A 20,294-nucleotide genomic window follows, 5' to 3' on the forward strand; every position below is an offset into this window, starting at 1 on the left:
ATTGAATCAGGCAGCTCCCTGCTGCGCCCCTCGGAATGTTGGCGCCCTCGGCCTGCGCCCACTCGCCCATGCCCAAGGCAGGTCCTGGGTACCGCAGCTACCGGTAGACAACATCCACTTCTCTTACGTTTGACAGACGCCCTTTGAACCTCACCGCTCTCCGTACCCCCGTGGTCCACCCCTCCTCATCAGCTTGGCCCCTGTCATCTGGCACGTCTGATGCCCCCTCGGGGGCGCAGGCGGCTCATTTCATGCACCCTGCACCCCCTGGCCCCCAGCGGTTCCACGCCGTCCATTTTGTATTCTCTGTCAGAGCTGCGCGCCCGGGGCCCTGCTTGACTGAGTGAGGGGGCCCAGCTGCGGCGCCGCCGGACCCGTCTCTTCATTTCTCAACACCCCGGACCGGGCAGGGACAATGCGTGTGACATGTAACCCCCACCGCCCCTCCAAAGAACTCTAATACCGTGCAAAGGAGACGCCACCAGACCGCTGCTGTACGAAGCTGACAAGATAGTTCTGCAGTTTAAAGAGGCCACAACACAATTCTGTGTGTGTCCTGCTGGTCACAGCAACCAATCCGGACCAGTAATTGTAAAATTGTGTCTATATAGCGCTGACTACCCCCGATGAGGCGTTTAAGCGCCTTGTGGTAAGTCGCATTCTACTCCGGAACCTAAGGATAGAGATAAATACAATGGTTTAAATGGAAATATAGAAGTGAAAGTACTCACGCTTTAGAGTAGGACGACGGAGCTGCGGGGGAGGGAAGGGGGGGGGGCAGAGCAGGACGACGGAGCTGCGGGCGGAGGGAAGGGGGGGGGCAGAGCAGGACGACGGAGCTGCGGGCGGAGGGAAGGGGGGGGGGCAGAGCAGGACGACGGAGCTGCGGGCAGAGTGAGGGGGGGCAGAGCAGGACGAAGGAGCTGCGGGCGGAGGGAGGGGGGGAGCGGGACCGGGGCGAAGAAGGGCTGCGGGCGGAGGGAGGGGGAGGGGGGCAGAGCTGGACGGAGCTGCGTGCGGAGGGAAGGACAGAGCTGGACGAAGGAAAGCGGAGGGAAGGGGAGACGAGCAGAGCAGCTCAGAGCAGCTCTGGAAACCACCACCGTCTTTCTCCGAGGCAAAGCAGAAATGCCTCGGAGAAAGCATGGTCATTTTCGCATTTGGGGGCGTGTGTTTTGCTGTTCTGAGTGACGGACAACGTCACTGTCTAAAGAACGCAAAAAATCACGCCCCCAAATCCGAAAAGGACGGGGCTACATTGGAGTGACTGATCTCTCCTCCAATGGCTGGCCTCCTTTTAGGAAGCCAGCCAATGGGGAGAGACAGTGCAGGGAGGCGGGTTCTGAAGCCTTACTACACAACATACGACTCCTACCGGAAGCTGGCAAAGCCAGCATTTCCGGTCCTCGACCGAAAAAGGTGCAACTAACGGGCTGGAGGGGCAATTCCCTACCCCCCAAAAGTTGGGGACTGGTAAAACCAATTCCCACAGAGCAAATAGACAAATTAGCCCAGCACACTTTTCTATCGCAATAGATTGATGACACAGTGATCAAAACCACAAATTATTCAATTACAGGAGTCGATGTTGTATATGGTTCAATTCTTTATTCATTTCTTTCTTTAAAAACTTTTGGAACCGCCAACGCGTTTCGTCCCGTCCAGGGATTTCTTCAGGGCTACAAAAGTATATATACAAAAAGGGACATTTACAATATTATACACACAAATATATAAATATACATACATCGACAATAAAAGACCATCACATTTTCCTTACACATCTTAAGCAAGAATAGTATCCCTTGCTCAATTCACAATTTACAGAGACACTACATGTTAAAATACTGTTAGGTAAAAATCTCCAATCTGAAGCTAGTCAATTTAGCTTGGCCTATGCCATGTACACAAAATCGTGACATCTGTCAAAGATACATAGAGAATGGAGGAACAACTCTATACATTACTAGTCAGCACTTGTCCTGAAATCAGTTTAGCTATGCGTACCTGATAGTCAAGTGCGATGTTTTTGAAACAGCGTCTGTCCAGCAACAGTGTGGTTTATTTAAAAAAAAATTGGGGGAGAACTGTAGAGAAAAGTATATATGTATCAATTAAGACTCAGGGATATCTTGTGTCTTGTCCATTGGAAGTGGATCCAGCAAATTGCTCCAGTGAAACCAACGCATCCTCTGCTGCGTGAGCAGAATCGACACTGATGTGGGAACAGAACCAGCACCATCATACTTGGAACCAGCACATCACAATTGGAACCGACGCATCAGAACCACTGCAAAGCCGAAACTGCAGAGAGACGATCAGCGCATCCCCTCGACTGCATGGAGAAACCCGGCGCATCGGCGTTGGAAACAACTCATCTCGGAACCGGTACTTTGTCTTCTGAACCAGCACTTTGCAATCGTTTGGTAGAGAAAATCGATTTATGGTCTCGACTGTGGGATTGGCAACAAAGCATTGCTCTGCTGCACCCCGCATCTCACTGTTGAGACCATCTCACTGTGGTGACCAGGATCAAGGTACTTGTATTCAGCGGGCTTTGCATGGCACCTTTATACAGCCTGCGCCTCATCACAGTCGATCTGAACTCTTGATTTTGCCCTGGTCCAGCGTGACCAGAAACCCCACAGGTGCCTAATGCTTCCAATTTGCGCTCGATTGTGAGTCGCAAATTGCGAGTTGCAATTTACAATGCACAACAGTGTCAGAGACACTGATTGCGATTCCCAATGGGATCGCAAAGTGCGAGCCTCATAAATATTAATGAGGCACTCGCAACTTGCGACCCCATTTGGAATGGATGGCCCTCCTAGGGATGGTGGCCTGCTGGGCTCAGCAGACTTCCATGTCTGGGACTGCTTTTCAATATAGCAGTTTTTTTTTATGCCGCCCGTTTTCCTTAAAGGAATAAAAAAAAAATTCAAATGAAACGTTTTTGTTTAATGTTTTAAGGGCAGGTAGTGGTCCCTGGGACCACTATCTGCCCCTAAAAAATATTTATCCCTGCATTTGCAGAGAGGAAGGGGTCCCCTGAGGACTCCTTCTCATTTGGGACTGTATTACCACCCTCTTGAAAAGGGCGGTAAATTGAGAGTATTTTACGACTGCAATTGCGGTCACAAATCATTTGTACATGGCTTATGAGTTGCTATTAGGAAGGGAATGCCCCTTTCTAATAGTGAGTCGCAAAACACTATTTTGCAAGTCGCAAATTATTTGCAACTCACAAAATAGTATCAGTCCATGGCCCAGAAGAAAATTGCATGCGCAAACGGGTCGCAAACCCATTTGCGCATGCAATTTTCCGTCGTACATCTGGCCCTTAATCTATCAAATTTCATCTCTTGACTTCTACTTATTGGATTTTTGTCATTGTGGTCTTGTATTATTTATAAAGTCATAATCTAAATTATTAAACCGGTGTGGAGTCTTTTTGTGGTGTTTTCAATGTGTTACTGTTTGAAGTGTTGTACAAATACTTTACACATTGCATTTTAAATTAGGCCTGCCTGCCCTGTGCCAAGCTACCACAGTGTGAGCACAAGTTAATTTATGGTGTGTATCTGACTTACCTTGACTAGGATTGTGGTTCCTGCTTGAACAGGTTCCATACCTCTGCCAACCAGAAACCTAATTTCTAACACTATTTGTCAGCCAACAACCACAAAAGAGAAAGCTAAAAGCCACAGAGCCCTTGTCGATGTCTTCTCTCACCTAATTTCGATTGCATTCCCTCCCTGCTTTTATACAGACATTTTTAAACTCTTAAGAGTGCTAATTTATTAATCACATGTCTTTACAAGGAGACAAGAGTATATTTTAGTGTGTGCTATGTTAGTCAGGAGCATAGATAAATTTAAATAACAGCTGGAGACCCTTTTGTAACTTAAGAACTTTTGCCCCTACAGTTTTTCTACAACCAATTTTATTACATAGAACATGGGAACACTGGAAAACCTCATATTCATTTTCAGTGTTGTTTTTTTCAATCCATATCTCTCAAAAAACTATGGATATACAGGAGACGACTACAGCAAACGATTTGCTATCATGGCAGTGTACTGATGACGTAGCGAAAGCCACCTTAATCTGTTGTTCTCTCATGGATTGTTGCAGGATCCTCAAAAGCAGAAGTTTACAATCTTTTGAGCGCTATGCAGGCGACCATTTTGCACTCTGAGCGTGTTGCAACTGATGCAGAAAAAGTGCTTCTTGGGAATAAGAAGGTGAAAGTGGCTCTCCTCATCTCTGGGAATGGTGAGTATTTCACTGCCATAGGAAGTGTGGGAAGTGGGTCCACCCGTCCACTTGTCTATATTTGGGTGTTTTTTTGGTGGTGCTACAGAAGGCCTTCCTTGTGTTCTTCTGGGTGGTGTTCTGCAGCTGCATTAGGAGGCCTCTCTGGGTTTTGTGTGGTGTTTCATTGTGTATCACGTCTCTCTGGTCTTCTTTTGGCTGGTATTTTAGGGTGCAAATTGCAATGATGAGTCTGATGGAGATCAGCCATGGTGTGAAGGAGTTCTTGGGAGACCCACTCCCAAGGGGAGTGCACAGATGCCCAGACTATACTGAGAGGGACTTTTTCTGTAATTCTCTCACCTGTTGGATTTTACTGTCACCTAATAGGAATTATTGCCCACACGTGGGCAGCCAGCATTTTTTTATTTCTTGTAAATCTTGGTCTCCAGTTGAAATCTGACACTTCTAGTGTTCCTGAACAATCACCTCAACTCCAATTTTAACGTTTTCTGAAATATAGAATAAAATTACCCAGAAACAGGATTTCCCTGAATTAATGTTCATTCAAATAATTGTAATACTTATATGAGTAGGATGCTGTATCATGTAGGGTATGTGGTTGCAAAGTGGTATCTTTCTTTTGTGCCTGTTTTGGAAATGTTTTCAAGTTGTGTGAAATCACCAACAAGGCGCTGTTTTTGTGTTATGAGTCATTGCGCTCAGTGGTGTAATGGATCAAGAGGTATGAGAGAACGACACACATCATGGTTAGTAGTATTATGGCAGCTTTGATCAGATCTGTATAGCTCTTTTTTATGGTGTTCTTGTATGTTGAAATCCACTGTTCAAAGAAGTGGGGTAAAGAGGTTGGATCGGGCGTAATGAACATATTATTGGGTTTTCTCCAGTTTTTCTTTGTCGATTGTTTCCCTGTTTGGCTGCCACAAGTTGTTATGGTTGATTGAACATTTGGTAGGGAATTTCTTCATTGCAAGAGATATTTGCAAATTGAGTAATCAGAGTTTATTATGTGGCACAGACCTAGAAGGTAAAAGCAAAATGGAGGCAGTAACCAAGTCTCAGTCACCATTTCATACTTGAGTGAAGCTGTGGGTGGCGGGGGGGAGTACAGAGACAGGACGGCAACAGATTTCTAGCCGTATATTCTTTACCTTCGAATAGATACCCAAGCAATACCTCCATGGAGGTGGGAGTGTGATCCAAATTAGACTAAGAAGTCCTCTAGGACCAAACGGGCAAAGTGACCATCACGCCGGACCTGACTGCCCAGACAGCAGTACTTTGTAAACATGTGCAAGGAAGCCCAGTTGATGCCTGACAGATACCCAGGACAGGATATCTGAGAGCTAACACAGTGGTTCAGCCTTAACTGTGGTAGAATGAGCTTGCAAGCCTTCAAGGGGTTGCTTATTGTCCAATGCATAGCAGATCTTGATCCAGGGCACTATCCCTTGTGAAATGGTCCATTTCTGCACCGCCTTCCCTTTCTGTGCTCCAACATACCCCATGAAGAGTTGATTGGCCACCTGGAACTCTTGCACAGTAAAGGTAGAACGGTAACACTTTTTTTGGTTCCAGCCGATGGAGCCTCTCCCCTTCTTCAGAAGGGGGAGGTGGAGCATAAAAGGTAGGTAGAGTGATGATTCCCCACATGAAAGGGAGTTACCACCTTTGGTAAAAAGGATGCTCAAGTCCGAAGGACCAGCTTGTCTGGGTAGATCTTAAGGTACGGAGGATGTACTGACAGTGCCTGTAACTCACTGACCCTCCAGGTAGATGTTATCACCACTAGGAATACCATTTTGATTGTAACAAGCCTGAATTGACAGTGATGTAGCACACTGTTGAGGTCCCACTCTGGCATAATGAAAGGTGTTGGTGGAAACATATGCTAGAGACCTTTCAGGAACCTAGTAGAGTTCTGCTGGCCTAAGGTAAGAATGAACAAAATAACCTGGGAAATGGGTGCAGATAGTGGGTAAAGATGGGAAACATCCTTTACCCTACAGTCAGAATGACCTGCCTTTCCAACGCAATCAGTACCCTGACTGCAACGTTACCACATGTTCCTATACCCCAGGTTGTTACAGTAACTTGCTTTAGGGGGCACGTTGTTGGACTGGTGTTGAATTTTAAGTCCAACACCTTCTGTTGCGTGGACTTGAATAGTATAAATTATTGTTTCAACTCCAAAGTCCAGTACCCCCTAAGGGAAGTCGCTGTAACGACTTACATCGTAAAGTAGCATGTGGCAACTTCGCAAGTTGGGGTAGTGACTGTGTCGTAAATGCATGTGGGGTAAATGCATCAAGGGTTCCATCATACAACCGGTCAACATGTTTATCTCTTCACCATGACAGGAACTTGCTCCAACGTTAGGCATTAACCAGCTTGATGGAGGGACTCCTGGCTGCCATGATAACATTGCAGACGTATGACGGCAGGTCAAAGGCTGTCAACTGTCACCACTCAATCTCCATGAATAAAAGCGAAGCGTTTTCAGGTTTGGGTGCAGAACCCTGCCCTGTTGCTGCGACAGAAGATCCTCCAAAAAAGGCAGCCTGGTTGGAGGACCAATGCTCATGCTCAACAGCTAGGGATATAAGACCCTCTGTGCCCAATTCAGAGCCACAAGAATGGCTTGGGTCCAGTCGTTACTGATCTTCTTGAGAACTTTGGGCAGGAGTAGGTTTGGTGGAAAGGTGTACAGGAGTCTGGAGCTCCACTCAAGACGAAAAATGTCTCTGAATGAGCAAGAGCTGCCTTGAAAACTCCAGCATGCAAAACTGCTGACACTGTGCGTTCTCAGTGGAGGTGAACAGATCTAATCAAGGATCTAGCCACTCTTGGAAGAGAACTTAAGCCACCTCCGGATAGGGATGCCCTTTGTGATCTGCTAGGCATCGAAAGCTGAGCTTGTCCGCTCTGGCATACAGAGAGCCCACTAGGTATTGCACCACTAGGGATATGCCCTGGTGTTCCAGCCAAGTCCAGAGGGGCAAAGCCTCTTGATAATGGATCAGTGAAACCAACTTGCCCGGTTTATTGCACTACCACATGGAGGTGGTGTTGTCCGTGAATACCTCATCGAAGGAAGAAAGCCCTACAAGGCCAATCAAATCTCCCTAAACTCCAACAGATCAATGTGGAGCCGAATTTCTTCAGAGGCCAGAGTCCTCCGACCTCCACCTCTCCCAGATGGTCTCCCCAGGAGTGACGCATCTGTCAAGACAGTCATATGTGGTTGGGGACGGTAGAAGGGTCTCCAACTGATCCAATCACAGTTTGTTAGCCAACAGTGAAGGTCTCTCGCAGTTCCCTCTGAGACCTTGAGCATGATAGAGAGATTCCCCTTATACCGCACCCACTGAAACTTCAGGTCCCACTGCAGAACCTGCATATGCCAATTAATGTGTGTCACTAGCAGGATGAAGGAGGCCATGCGGCCCAGCAGCCTCAGGGTCAGTCTCACCAAAATCCAGGAAAGAGGATGAACCATTGGTATCATAGCCGTAATAACATGGACTCGCTGCTCTGGAGGATAAGCCCGAAACTGCACCATGTCCAAAACAAGTCAGATGAAGGGAAGCATCTGAGATGGAGTCAGATGTGACTCGCACATTGATAGTGAACCCCAGCGAATGCAAAAGGTTCACCATAGTCTGGAGGGGGAAGACGGCTGCCTGCGGTGAGCCGGCCTTCAACAGCCAATAGTCGAGGTAGACAGGATCCCCTAAATTCTGGAGGTGAGCTGCGACCACTGCTATCACTTTCATTAACACAGAGGGGCGCTGGTAAGGCCAAAGGGCTCTTGGCTCACTCTGAACTGCAGGTAACGCATGTGGGCAGGCAGGATGAGGATGTGAAAATATGCATCCGGCAGGTCTAGTAATACTCTCCAGCCTCTTTGGCTCAGGGCAGATGGGACTTGCACAAGCACCTTGAATTTCTCCTTTTTCAGGAAGCATTGCGAAGGCGCAAGTCTATAATAGGACAAAGGACTGGTAACCTCTCTATCGCTCCCTTGGCCAAGAGAGCCAACACTTCCTGACACAGAAGGAGAGGTTGTCCTCCGTCAGCTTGTCATAGGTAGGTGGCATGAGTGGGGGGGTGTTCACAAAAGGGGGAGAGTAGCCCCTTTGGACAAGCTTCAGAACCCAATGGTCGGATGTTATTGACCTCCAGTGGTGCATGTGGTCTATGCCCAGGATTGTCAGTCAGCAAACTAAAGAGGTTGTAGCTGCCTGGGTGGGGTGGTGGACTAGCCCGACTTTTGGCTACCTGCCCCACGTGGTCTGTGAGAATCCCGTCCTCAGCCACAAAAAGATTGTAAGCCATGGCTGAAGGTGGCTGGGTATGTAGCTATGCAGTTGAAAGATCCTTGTGTGGCCACAAAATAAATGGAAGGTGGACTGGGGTTGGCAAGAGGCCATGGAAAGGTACAAGCACCTGGCTGTAGTCCTGCTGTCCGTAAAGTGCTCCAGCGATGAATCCGCCTTTTCTCCAAAAAAACGAGAGCCATCAAATGTCATGTCCATGAGCGAAGCTTTGATATCCTCTTAAAAAAACAGTGGTTCTCAACCAGGTGTGGCGCCTAAGGGCTGCCAATGATTAAATCGCCCTGCCCTGTGAGTCTGTTGAGTCCAGCCCACATCTTATGGCGAACTTGCTAAATCTCTCCCATCAGCAATTGCTTAAGAGAGAATGGCTTGGGTCTCCTCCAAGACCATGGTTAGCACTTGAGCAACTGAGTCCCAGATCGTATGGAGTTTCTGCCCATGAGGCATTCAGTGTTCATCGACCGCAGTGCCAGTCTAGCAGATGAGAACATCCTCTTCCTTAAGGTATTCAGCCTTTTGGATTACCTATCCGGTGGAGTGGTAGGTAATGGTTTAGGGCTGATTTTGGAAGTAGTGGCTTGGAACACCTATGCTGGATGAGGAAACTGGAGTCCCCTGGAGCGGGGTGATGATGGCGGGCAATTGTCCTATGCACAGCGCCCCCCATGTAGGGCTTGGACCAGGCCCAGAGTAGAACATTTGTAAGGGCTTCATTAAATGGGAGTAATGGTTCGGTGGAGGCAACTCCTGACTGAAACTCCACCAACAAGACATTTTTCTTGACTGCCACAAAGGGTAAGGTCCAGGACCTCAGACACCCTCGGCACCACCATTGCAAATAAGCACCCTCCTCAGTAGCCACAGTAGGGGGAGAAACCAAGCTGGTGTCCGGTGAGTTGTCCAGTCCACTGGTATTTGCCAGATCCTCAACCTGGTGTCCTTGAGATCTTCTAGTGGCTGTATAAATAAGGGTCCACAGACCCCACCCAATCCAAGCCTGTCTTATGGCTAAGGCACTGGCTCCAATATGGAGTAGCTGCCCCCGGTCATTGCCAAAGTCGGTGCCGGATGATGCCCGTCCCTATCGGAGTCTGGAACGTCAATGGGGATGGCGCCACTGCTGGGCACCGGTGGTGCCAGAGGTTTTGACATTGGAACAGGTGACAGGGAAGTTGGAGGTTGCTGGACTGGCCTGCTACAGATCCATCAATGGATCCTTAGTGCCTAACTGGCGCCGGAAGACCAGTAGGGGCTCTTCTGAAACCATGGGACCTAAAGTCACTCCAGAGAGGTCGGGCCCGCCAAAGATGAGGTGCATGGCTGCATAAAATTCATTAAGTTGGGCGGGGGTTGCTCCGGCTCCCGGAAATTCAGGGAGATGCGAAGATGGCCCAGGCGCAAGATTTACCTGTGAATGGATAGCACAGCTAATTTCACAGCAGTTCTCTCCTAGATTAAGGGGACCGCCGCCTCTGTCCTGCACAGAAGCAACAACACTATTGGTGCAGCAGCTGTTTCCTTATACCTCACACAGGGAGTCCACACAATAGGGTTCCCCACTGAACCTCGCTCTCTCCAACACACTCATCTTCCTCACAGGGCACACTGGTATTGGTAAGCAGGCAGGCGCTGGTGCTCCAGGGAAGGTGGTCTTGGATTCCCTGAGTGATGTCCCCTCACCCTGCAGAGAGACTAGCAGGCCTTGGCCCCCAGTTCTTGTCATTGGCAGACATCTTGCAGAGCTTTACCTCCTCACACAGCCCATCTAGCTGTTTGGCAGATGACAATTTCTGAAGTCTCAAACTCCCCTTCATATAGTCCATTTACATACACCAAGGGATTTAGTATCTGAGTCTTTGACGTTTTATGGTGTCTTTCTGCTTCTTTTGAAGTGTCCACTCCTCTGCTCCCCCTCCCTCTTGAAAAGCAGTCTGTTACAGCAAGTGTGTCTCCAAAAATGATAGTCCCACAACACATGCAAAGGGAGTGACTAGAGTTCACACTTGGATGTCCGTCAGTGATATGTGCATCAAAAGGTTAACCCAGTACCCACAGTCCTAAATCTTTATAATTCTCTCATTAGTCCCATTCACTTCCAGGGGTGTGCCCAGGCCCCTTGCTGGTGACCTATCACTGAATCAAAGAACACCTTTTAAAGTGTACAGGGGAGTCTGGTCTTCCCCTCCTCACTGTTTCCCACCCAGCTTGCAGCAATACACACATCTGTCTGGGGGGGATCTATGTACCTCCTCTCTCCATGTTTCACCATGATGGCCTGGGTCCCCCAAAAGGGAACCCAGAGCTCTCCATTGAATAGTACCATTCATAGACATACATATATGCAGTAAATGTGTACAACACACACGCATTGCACAGTACTGTATCCTCCATGTACTGTACCACTAATAGCCCTACACACATTCAGCACATGCCTTCACAATGCACACACTGCACCCTTCATGTATTGTATCACTCACAGATACACATACACCTAGCACATGTAATTATCATGGATGTACTACATCATTAGTGTATTGTACCACACACAGGTACACATACACCCAGCACATGTGTTTCTGCAAGGTCATCCCTAATGGTTTTGCCTTCACCCTTCTGCTTTCTGAACCCGTTTTAGTTGGCTGTTAGGTCTCATTTATTTATTTATTTATTTATTTATGCAATTTTTAAAGCGCTGCAATTACCCAGGGGTGTCTCGGCGCTGTGAGCTATGTTTATTATCACTAATGTGAGATCACTGAAAACCTGTCGTTATACTTTCTAAATGATCAGGTTACTGAGAAAACAACCATGTCTTTAGTTGCTTTCTAAAGATAATCAGGGTGGGACTAGTTTTTATGGTAAGGGGAAGAGAGTTCCACAGTTTTGCAGCAGCGATGGTAAAGCATCTGTCTCCCCAGTTAACTCTCCTCGTTCTGGGTATGTTGAGCAAGTGGGCAGTATTAGAGAGAAGCGTTCTGGGGGTGGTGAGTGGTTTAAATGTGTTCCTGAGAAATTTAGATCCAACGTTGTTAATTGCCTTATAGACAATACAAAGGGACTTGAATTTTGTGCGACTTCTGATCGAAAGCCAATGCAGTTGTTTCAGATGTTTAGAGACAGAACTGCCCAGTAAAACTCTGGCTGAGGCATTCTGTATCATCTGAAGTTTAGAAATGACCTTTTCTTGTGCGTTCAGGAGGAGGGCGTTACAATAGTCAGTTCGTGAAAACACCAGTGTTGAGATTAGTGTTTTTCCTGCTGTTTTTGGAAGGTATGGGAGTAGTTTCTTGATTTTCCGTAAGGTATTAAATGATGAGGAAACTACCGAGTTCACATGATGGTGAAAAAGGAGTTTATCATCAAAAATGACTCCTAAGTTTCTAACTTTACTGACTGGTTCAGGTGGGGTGCCCATTTCCTCCGGCCACCATAGGGGGGACCACAGTGGCTGGATCTTGCCAAACAACATTACTTCAGTCTTTGTTGAGTTTAATTTCAAACAGTTGGAAGACATCCAACTGCTGATGGCCCTCATGCCATCTTTGAAATTTGCTGCTATTGTGGGACCGTCTCTATGTACAGATAATACCAGCTGGGTATCATCGGCATATGTTGTTAAATTGATGTTATAGGCTTTTATTACCTTCGCTAAGTCCGAAACATATATGTTAAAAAGGGTCGGACTTAGCGAGGAACCCTGTGGAACTCCACAAGGAAGAGTAAAGGTGGGGGAGGTATATGTGCCTAATTTAACTGCCTGTTTACGGTCTGCCAGAAAGGATGTAATGAGATCCTTGGCTTTGTGTTTAATACCGATAGCCTCGACACGGTCGATCAAGGTGGAATGATCGACCGTGTCGAATGCCGCCGATAAGTCCAATAGAATCAACACAGCTTGTCCGCCGTTATCCATCGTTGATCTTATTTCGTCTGCTGCCTTGATCAGGGCAGTTTCTGTCCCGTGACCTTGTCGGAAACCGAACTGAGAGTCATCTAAGAGGTCATGATTATGAATATATTCGGACAGCTGTTTGTTCATGATGGATTCAAAGATTTTAGCTGGGAACGGCAAGGATGCTATGGGACGGTAACTGGAAGGTAGTGAAGGGTCAAGTGATGGTTTTTTGAGAAGGGGTTTAATTATAGTATTTTTCCATATTGTAGGGTATGAACCTGTTAGGAACATAGCATTACAGATGTGAGTTAAAGGTAAAGTAATGATGTCTGGGATAGTATTGAGTATAGAAGGGTGGCAGGGGTCCAGTGGGGAGCCAGATTTAATTGACGAAATGAGTTTATGAATGTGTTGAGGATGTATCTTCGTAAATTCCATGAGAGCTGGTGAGTTCAGATTTGTTTGTGTAATAGTTGTTTCGGTGATAATAGATTTTGGGGTGAAGTCCTTAAATATGGATGTAACCTTTTCAGAAAAAAAGTCCGCCAGAGCATTACAGAGAGTTTGAGATGTTTCAGTGGGTGGGCTTGGTGGTGATGCAAGATGATTTACTACTTCGAACAGTTTTTTCATGCTGCATTTGGCTTGGTCTATCTGGGTGGTGTAGTAGTTGTTTTTTTCTATAGATATTCTCTGCTTATAGTTGTGAAGTGCAGCTTTATATGCTGTTTTATCTGCTGAACTGCTAACCAGTGATAAGTGCTTGTGTTCTCTCCTTAAATCATGGTAAAATTAGCTTACATCCAATTGGCCTATTTCATTTACTTGCAAGCCCCTAGTAAAGTGGTACTACAAACCAGTGCTTGTAAAATAAGTGCTACGAGTGGGCCTGCCCACTTAAGTAACACTTTAAACATGTCTCAGGCCTGCCATTAAAGCCTGTGTGTGCAGTTCCAAACAGCCATTTCGACCTGGCAAAATAAACCTTTTTCAGGCGCAAGCATTCTTGTTAAATACATATGTCACTCCTCAGGTAGGCCCTGAACAGCCCTAATTGCAGGGTGTAGTGTATGTAAAAAGTTGTACATGTACTTTTAAGGTTTACATGTCCTGGTAGTGAAATTATTAGATTCGTTTTTCCTACCGGATAAACATTGGGTTACCTTATTACATTTAATAAGTGATAACTTTCAATTGGGAGCAGGTAGACAGGTTAAGTCTGGTATCTATAGATTCGTAATGAAAAGCCCTCTTTAATGGTTAAGTTGGATTTTTAATTACATTTCAGAAAAATTCCACTTTTAGAAAGATCAGGGAGATCTTGTTTTAAAGAAAATAGTTTGGCTTTAAGGGAACCTTTATTTGTACTGAGATGGACTTTGTCGGAAGGTCCCTATTCGTAAAGCCTAAAAAATAGAGTTGTTTGGAATACCCCTGGTGTTTTACACTATCAAAAGTGAGCCCACACTAATGGTTTTGTCATTTGAGGCTCTTTGGTTCTGCAAAACGCGTGAACTGGGACATACTTTTGTATTGTTGTTTCTTGATATTGTCATGTTTTAAACATTCTGTTATTGGTTCTGTTAGGTATTTTTGTATTATGTGTTTTAGAAAATGTATTTCAATGTCTATCATTTTTTTGTACTGCTTAAATCTTTATGACAGTCTTCTCAACACAGATTGATTTAAATGTATTTGAATTACTAGTAAATAAAAAACTGTGATCATGTCGATTAAGTCATGAGCATACAACTTGAAAACATCTTTTAAGAGTACTGTCAGTATGGGTGTTTTTTGTGATTGTTCAACTTTAGGAAAGTTGGCATTTTCCTATTCCAACCATTTGGTGCCTGATCCTGGGTCATATGACTAGGTGTAGATGGCAGTTGGTCTTTGTGGGTTGCTCCTAAACAGTGAGGCAAAGGGAAGATAGAGTGGCCCATCCTGCCAACTACTGAATCACCGAGGTGGAAAAGCTGTCACCTACCACACCTGCACATCACTGAGGCTCTTCCTGATCACTCTCAAAAAAAGGCTTGCCATTAGTCTTTAGTGACCCCGGTCAAGCTTGGGCCTGAACAGGCAGGAAGTTGATGGCTAACACATAAGGGGGTGAAAACCTCTAAAAGCTTCCTCAACTTCTAAGTGTGCACCAGGTATAAATATTAGTCCCTTGTCCCCCAACTCTTCAGTACTCTTCGAGACCTGTGGAAGACTTTGCCAGAAAGTAGGACTGCTGTGCTGCTGAAAGTACTTCCACTCTGCTGGTCTGCTTGCCAGAAGGACTGATTCTCTGCTGTGCTGTGCTGTGCTGAACAGCTGCCCCCTTACCTGGGTGAGAAGGACTGGACCTGCAACCCAGATGTATCGTCCCTGCTACGTAGACTTCCTCGGTGCAAGGACCTTGCATCGCCCTTGCAGCCTCATTGGAACTGCCCTGGCATGACGGTGTGAAGTATCCTCGAAAGAAAGCCCCTCATTGATGGCAGCCTCGATGATTGCAAAGGACTCCACATCGTAAGCCCCGCAGCTTCATCAGAACCAGCCAGTGTGCGATGCATCCTCTGCGCAAGACTACACATCAAAAGCACCTTTGTCGACAGCCTCCTTGATGATAAAGCAGGACCTCGCATTGCAGCCTTGCAGCTTCTTAAAATGAATGCTGCGCAGCGCATCTCTGACCCGGACCTCGCATCACCTCAGCTGCGCAGTGCATCCTCAACGAGGTACCTTGCAATGCTCCGCAAGCAGGTACTCTTGTTCAGAGGGCCTAACTGGGTCCCTGTAGCCAGATTGGAATTTTGTCGGTTTGGTCTAGTTTTATTTATTAAAGCTTACTCGTTTTTTGCTCATTTGGTGTGGGACTCTTCATGTCTTTTCACTTTATTACTGTTTGGAGTGCTACATATACACTTTGCACATTGTCTCTAAGTTAAGCCTGACTACTCTGTGCCAACCTACTAGAGGGTTGAGCACAGGTTAATTTGGGAAAGTTGCTCATCACTTTACCTTGACATGGATTATGGTTTCTGCTTGAGTAGATTTCCCCCACACAACCAGTAACCCAATTTCTTACAAAAAGCATTCATCATGTACGAACTGCACAGCACTACATCCTTCAGGTACTGTACCACCCATAGGCACACATACATCCAGAACATGCATCCGGCGTGCACGCATTGCTCAGTACTGCATTATCTTTGCATTGTACCCTTCCAAAGTACACATACACCCAGCACAGATACACCACCTCTGAGCTGCACAGCACCTCACACCAAAATGGTGTAGGCTAAGGGTGATTTAAGGACACAGCAGCTGAACTTTAAAAGTGAGTTAGCCTGTAGGGTTTACTCCAGTGATACAAGACGTGTTCACTCTTACTGATCACTACACGGTATGCTGCCAACCACTGTGCTTGTGCAGTAGCCTTGCACCACTATGAGGGAAGCACTTTGGATGCCCGTCCTGGTCCAACAAGACAGCAATCTAGATGAGAGTGGTCCATGCCAGGGCACACTTTAATGATTCGTGTTTTCCTGTGACAGAAAAACCTGCATTAGGGATTCAGACATCAGGACAGATGGCTACTCAGTGCAGGGTTCCCAACATGGCACCTATCCAAATGCTAGCTTTAAGGTCTCACCTACCAGATAGCACAAGCTGTCTTTTGGTGAAAAGACCTAGGGCCTCATTTATGAAGTTTTGCCGTAGGGCAGCGCAGCAGGCCTTTTCTGCTGCGCTTCCCTACAGCAACAGAAAAGGGCAGGAATGTGCCGTATCTATAAGATACAGCGCATTCCTGTCCTTTTCCCCTGCACCAGCGCACAATGGGCTGCCTGCGCCAATGCAGGCACCTTTGCATAATGGTGCATGGGTGCCTGCGTTGCGGGGATGATTATTTTTGTACAGGAAGGGAAACCTTTCTGTACAAAAATAATCACAAGAGGCTTTTCCTCTTTCTATGTGTTCTGCAGTCATAGAAAAAGGAAACAAGCATTAGAAATGCAATAGGTCTCGCAGCATTAGAGTTAGTGCTTTTAGAATTGTTTATGGGTTTTTTTGTAAATCTTTAGCATTTTTGTTCCCTGTAGCCAATGCTAAAGAATTAAAAAAAAAAGCCATAAACATTTCTAAAAGCTCTAACTCAAATGCTCCGAGACCTATTGCACTGTGTGAGGGTGAGGGGTTGAGGGTGAGGGGTTGAGGGTGAGTGAGGGTGAGGGTGAGTGAGGGTGAGTGAGGGGTTGAGGGTGAGTGAGGGGTTGAGGGTGAGTGAGGGGTTGAGGGTGAGTGAGGGGTTGAGGGTGAGTGAGGGGTTGAGGGTGAGTGAGAGTGAGTGTGAGTTAGGGTGAGGGGTTGAGGGTGGGTGAGGGTGAGGGGTTGAGGGTGAGTGAGGGTTTGAGGGTGAGTGAGGGTGAGTGGGTGAGTGGGTGAGTGAGTGAGGGTGAGTGAGGGTGAGTGGGTGAGTGAGTGAGGGTGAGTGAGGGTGAGTGAGTGAGGGTGAGTGAGGGTGAGTGAGTGAGGGTGAGTGAGTGAGGGTGAGTGAGGGTGAGTGAGTGAGGGTGAGGGGTTGAGGGTGAGGGGTTGAGGGTGAGGGGTTGAGGGTGAGGGGTTGAGGGTGAGGGGTTGAGGGTGAGGGGTTGTGGGTGAGGGGTTGAGGGTGAGTGAGGGTGAGGGGTTGAGGGTGAGTGAGGGTGAGGGGTTGAGTGGGAGGGGTTGAGGGTGGGTGAGGGTGAGTGAGTGAGGGTGAGGGGTTGAGGGTGGCTGAGTGAGGGTGAGGGTTTGAGGGTGAGGGGTGTCCCCAAACAGAAAGTTCCAAACTTTGCCATTGGCATATTCTAAACCTCACTCTTAAACATTACATACCAACAGTCACTATGCAATGCTGAACAAACCCGGCAATTGGTGAAAACGGCCAACTTTCAAAATCTAGAAAAGTTAATGCCCTGTAACAATTTTGTAAAACCCCGGTCAAAATCGCCCAGAAAACAACCCTGAATAAAAAATAAAACTGACAACTAAATAGATTCCTACTTGCCTCCCTACTGGGTCCATAGACTGACACCAAAGGACATCATCAAGAATCAAGAGGATGTTGAGCGTCGTTCCCGATACTCTTTCAAAAAAAATTGCGAATAAACGTGACTAAGCACAGGTCTACGGCGCACGTAGCATGGTTAAATGACAGGTACGGGAACAACTGGTACTCTGAGTAGCACATCGGCAGGACTAAACTGCGTGTAAGCAGCACGCGTTGTGAAATTGATGGCAGGTTGGGGAATGATAGCTGCTACAGAGCAGACTAAAAGCGCGTGTAGGAGAACTAATAGTAGATAGGGCCATAAGTGAGGCTATGAAATACAGGCAGAAAAAAAACTTTGGGACACGTGCGTAGAGGAACAAAGGGAGGAGGTGGAAAGCTGATAGGGGGGAGGGGGGTGGTTGGTATTATGGCGGCGCTTGCATGCAATATACCTGTGAGGCATCGGTAGTGAATAAGTCCTCGGCAGTGGCTCGAACACACATCAGAGGGGGCTGTGATCTGTGGGGAAACAGGGGTTTAGGACATTGGGTCAGGTAGGCGTGATCACGGGAGGTGGGCGCTAGAGGCAGTGTACCTGATTGGTCTCTGTAGCCACTCGCAACAGGGTAGTAGGTAAGGACGTGGATCCGGCGGACAAAAATCGATGTCTTCTGTCCGGTTGAAAGTACGGTACATCCACGGGGGTACCGAAATGGCCGATACTGAATCTGAGGGGAGAGAGAGAGGTACTGGTCAAAGGACTGCGAGGCCAGCGCAAGTAGCCAAAGTAGCAGCCTTGATGATACACATACCTCTGGACGTGTATGGAGTGCTTCCGGGTCAGTCAGGAGCCTCGGGCGTAGTCAGGGAGACCAGAAATGTCTGGAAGGAAGTAGAGAGGGGGCGAGGCCAGGTGACGTGGAATCGTCCAATAGGTCTGGGGGAGGAGGTGGGGAAGGGGCGTGTCGCACAGAGGGGTTCGCACTGGTATGTATACACAGGGAGAGCGAAAACCCATAGGAGTCCGAAGGACAAAAAAATGCACTTGCAGGGAGGGGAGGAGGCGGCAATGTGGCAGGAGACTTTAGAAACCAACTCAGCCCTGTGCTTTACCGCAGTTCAACCTCAAATCCGAACAAGAAAGGGTGGAGGGGGCAGGGGACGAGGGGTCCGGGGTGGAGGGAAGGGCCAGAGGGACTTGATGGGAGTGGTGGGGAGGAGGGGGAGGGTATAGAGAGAGAGAGGAGGAGAGACAGGACAGGGGGAAGCAGCAGAGACACGGCGGGTAAAATAAACAAATAACACGGCGGGCAGGGGAGGGGGCGGAGAGGGGAGAGGAGAAATGCGACACGGAGGGAAGGGGAGGGGGCGGAGCGGGGAGGGGGCGGAGAGGTGCGACACGGCGTTAGACGGAAGGAAGAGAGGGGAGGGGGAGGAGAAAGAGAAATGCGACACGGCGGGAGGGGGCGGAGCGGGGGAGAGGGTGTGTGTGTGTTGTTAGGAGACGGACGTGCACGCGCACGCGCTTTTAAGGTCAATGCGCATGCGCATAAGCTCAATGCGCATGCGCATTGACCTTAAAAGTCACGGGCACTGCAAGGAATCGCCACGATTCCTTGCAGTGTGGATAAAGAGTGGATAACTCGCAATAGTCTCGCTTGCTCGATGCGCATGCGCATCGACAGGCGAGACCTAAAACGAGGAGAAATAAATATATTTCTCCACGTTGTGCCTCCCTTACTCCTCCCCTAGGGAGGCGTAAGCTTTTGGTGCTGCCTCAGATTTACGATTTCTCATAAATCAGGGGCAGGGTCAAAAGGCCATGGACGTTGCTGGTAATGCCCCCAGTAACACCCATTGCACGTCCCTTTAACCTAGAACATGGCGTTAAAGGGACTGATATTTATCAGGCAGCATTAAGCCAATAAGAGTGGCTTAGTGCTGTCTGATAAATATCACACAGGCTTCTCCATCACGGAACGTCACAAAAAGTGATGTTCCGGAGGCACACGGAGTCTCATAAAGGAGGCTCTATATTGTCAGCTTACAGTGGCCGTAGAGCCCAACCACTGTTTACCATTGGTTGGAATGATTTCCACTACCATCAGCTTGGCTGGGCTTTACTTCCTCTTCTTGTGTTTGTCCCTCCTGGAGCATGGATGAATTACTTTTATTATCCCCCTTTCATGTTGTGCTCAACCTGTTGTGCTTCTCCCCTTGCTTTGCTTTCTCAGTTGTGTGCTTCATCCACAGCAGATGTGCACTTTTCTTCCCCAACGTGATCCATGTTCCTCTTGCCTGTGTTGCTTCCCTGTGCAATTCGTACTGCTTCCCTCACACCCTCATGTTGCATGCGCCCCCTGATCTCCATCTTGCTTCTGGCCCAGTATTGCTTCCTTCTCCGACTGTGCCCTCTGTGTTGCTTCCCCCACCTGCTTCTCAAAAAAAATAAAAAATAAAAAGAATCGACGTCATTTTGTAGGTACATATATGTTGCTTGTGCCTACAAAGATAGGTGGGCGGACACGCCAAAGCCCTTTTTTTTGCTTACTCTTTAGCCATGCTACAAAGCATCAGTGATGCTGTAGAGCATCGCTATGAAATGCATGTCTTTACCATACATACCTTACATACCATACATACCTTTACCACAGATATATCTTTACTACGCATACCTTTACCTTTACCATGCAAGGTAAGTATTAAAGGTAAATTAAATCCTTACGCTTACCTATATATCGACGTCTATATATATAGT

The 20,294-nt window shown here is 47.4% G+C and overlaps 1 protein-coding gene across 2 annotated transcripts in view; it reads left to right on the forward strand.

The window, feature by feature from the left end:
- LOC147698758 (trifunctional purine biosynthetic protein adenosine-3-like) overlaps positions 1–20,294 on the forward strand; it is a 376,225-nt gene that overhangs the window by 290,699 nt on the left and 65,232 nt on the right. For both annotated transcript variants that reach the window (XM_086935329.1, XM_086935328.1), the window contains exon 18: positions 4,135–4,275. In XM_086935329.1, coding sequence (XP_086791455.1) covers positions 4,135–4,275 — 141 coding nt within the window. The remainder of the gene's footprint in view (positions 1–4,134; positions 4,276–20,294) is intronic.

This window comes from Lissotriton vulgaris, chromosome 8 (genome assembly GCF_964263255.1).
Source record: "Lissotriton vulgaris chromosome 8, aLisVul1.2, whole genome shotgun sequence".
NCBI lineage: Eukaryota > Metazoa > Chordata > Amphibia > Caudata > Salamandridae > Lissotriton > Lissotriton vulgaris.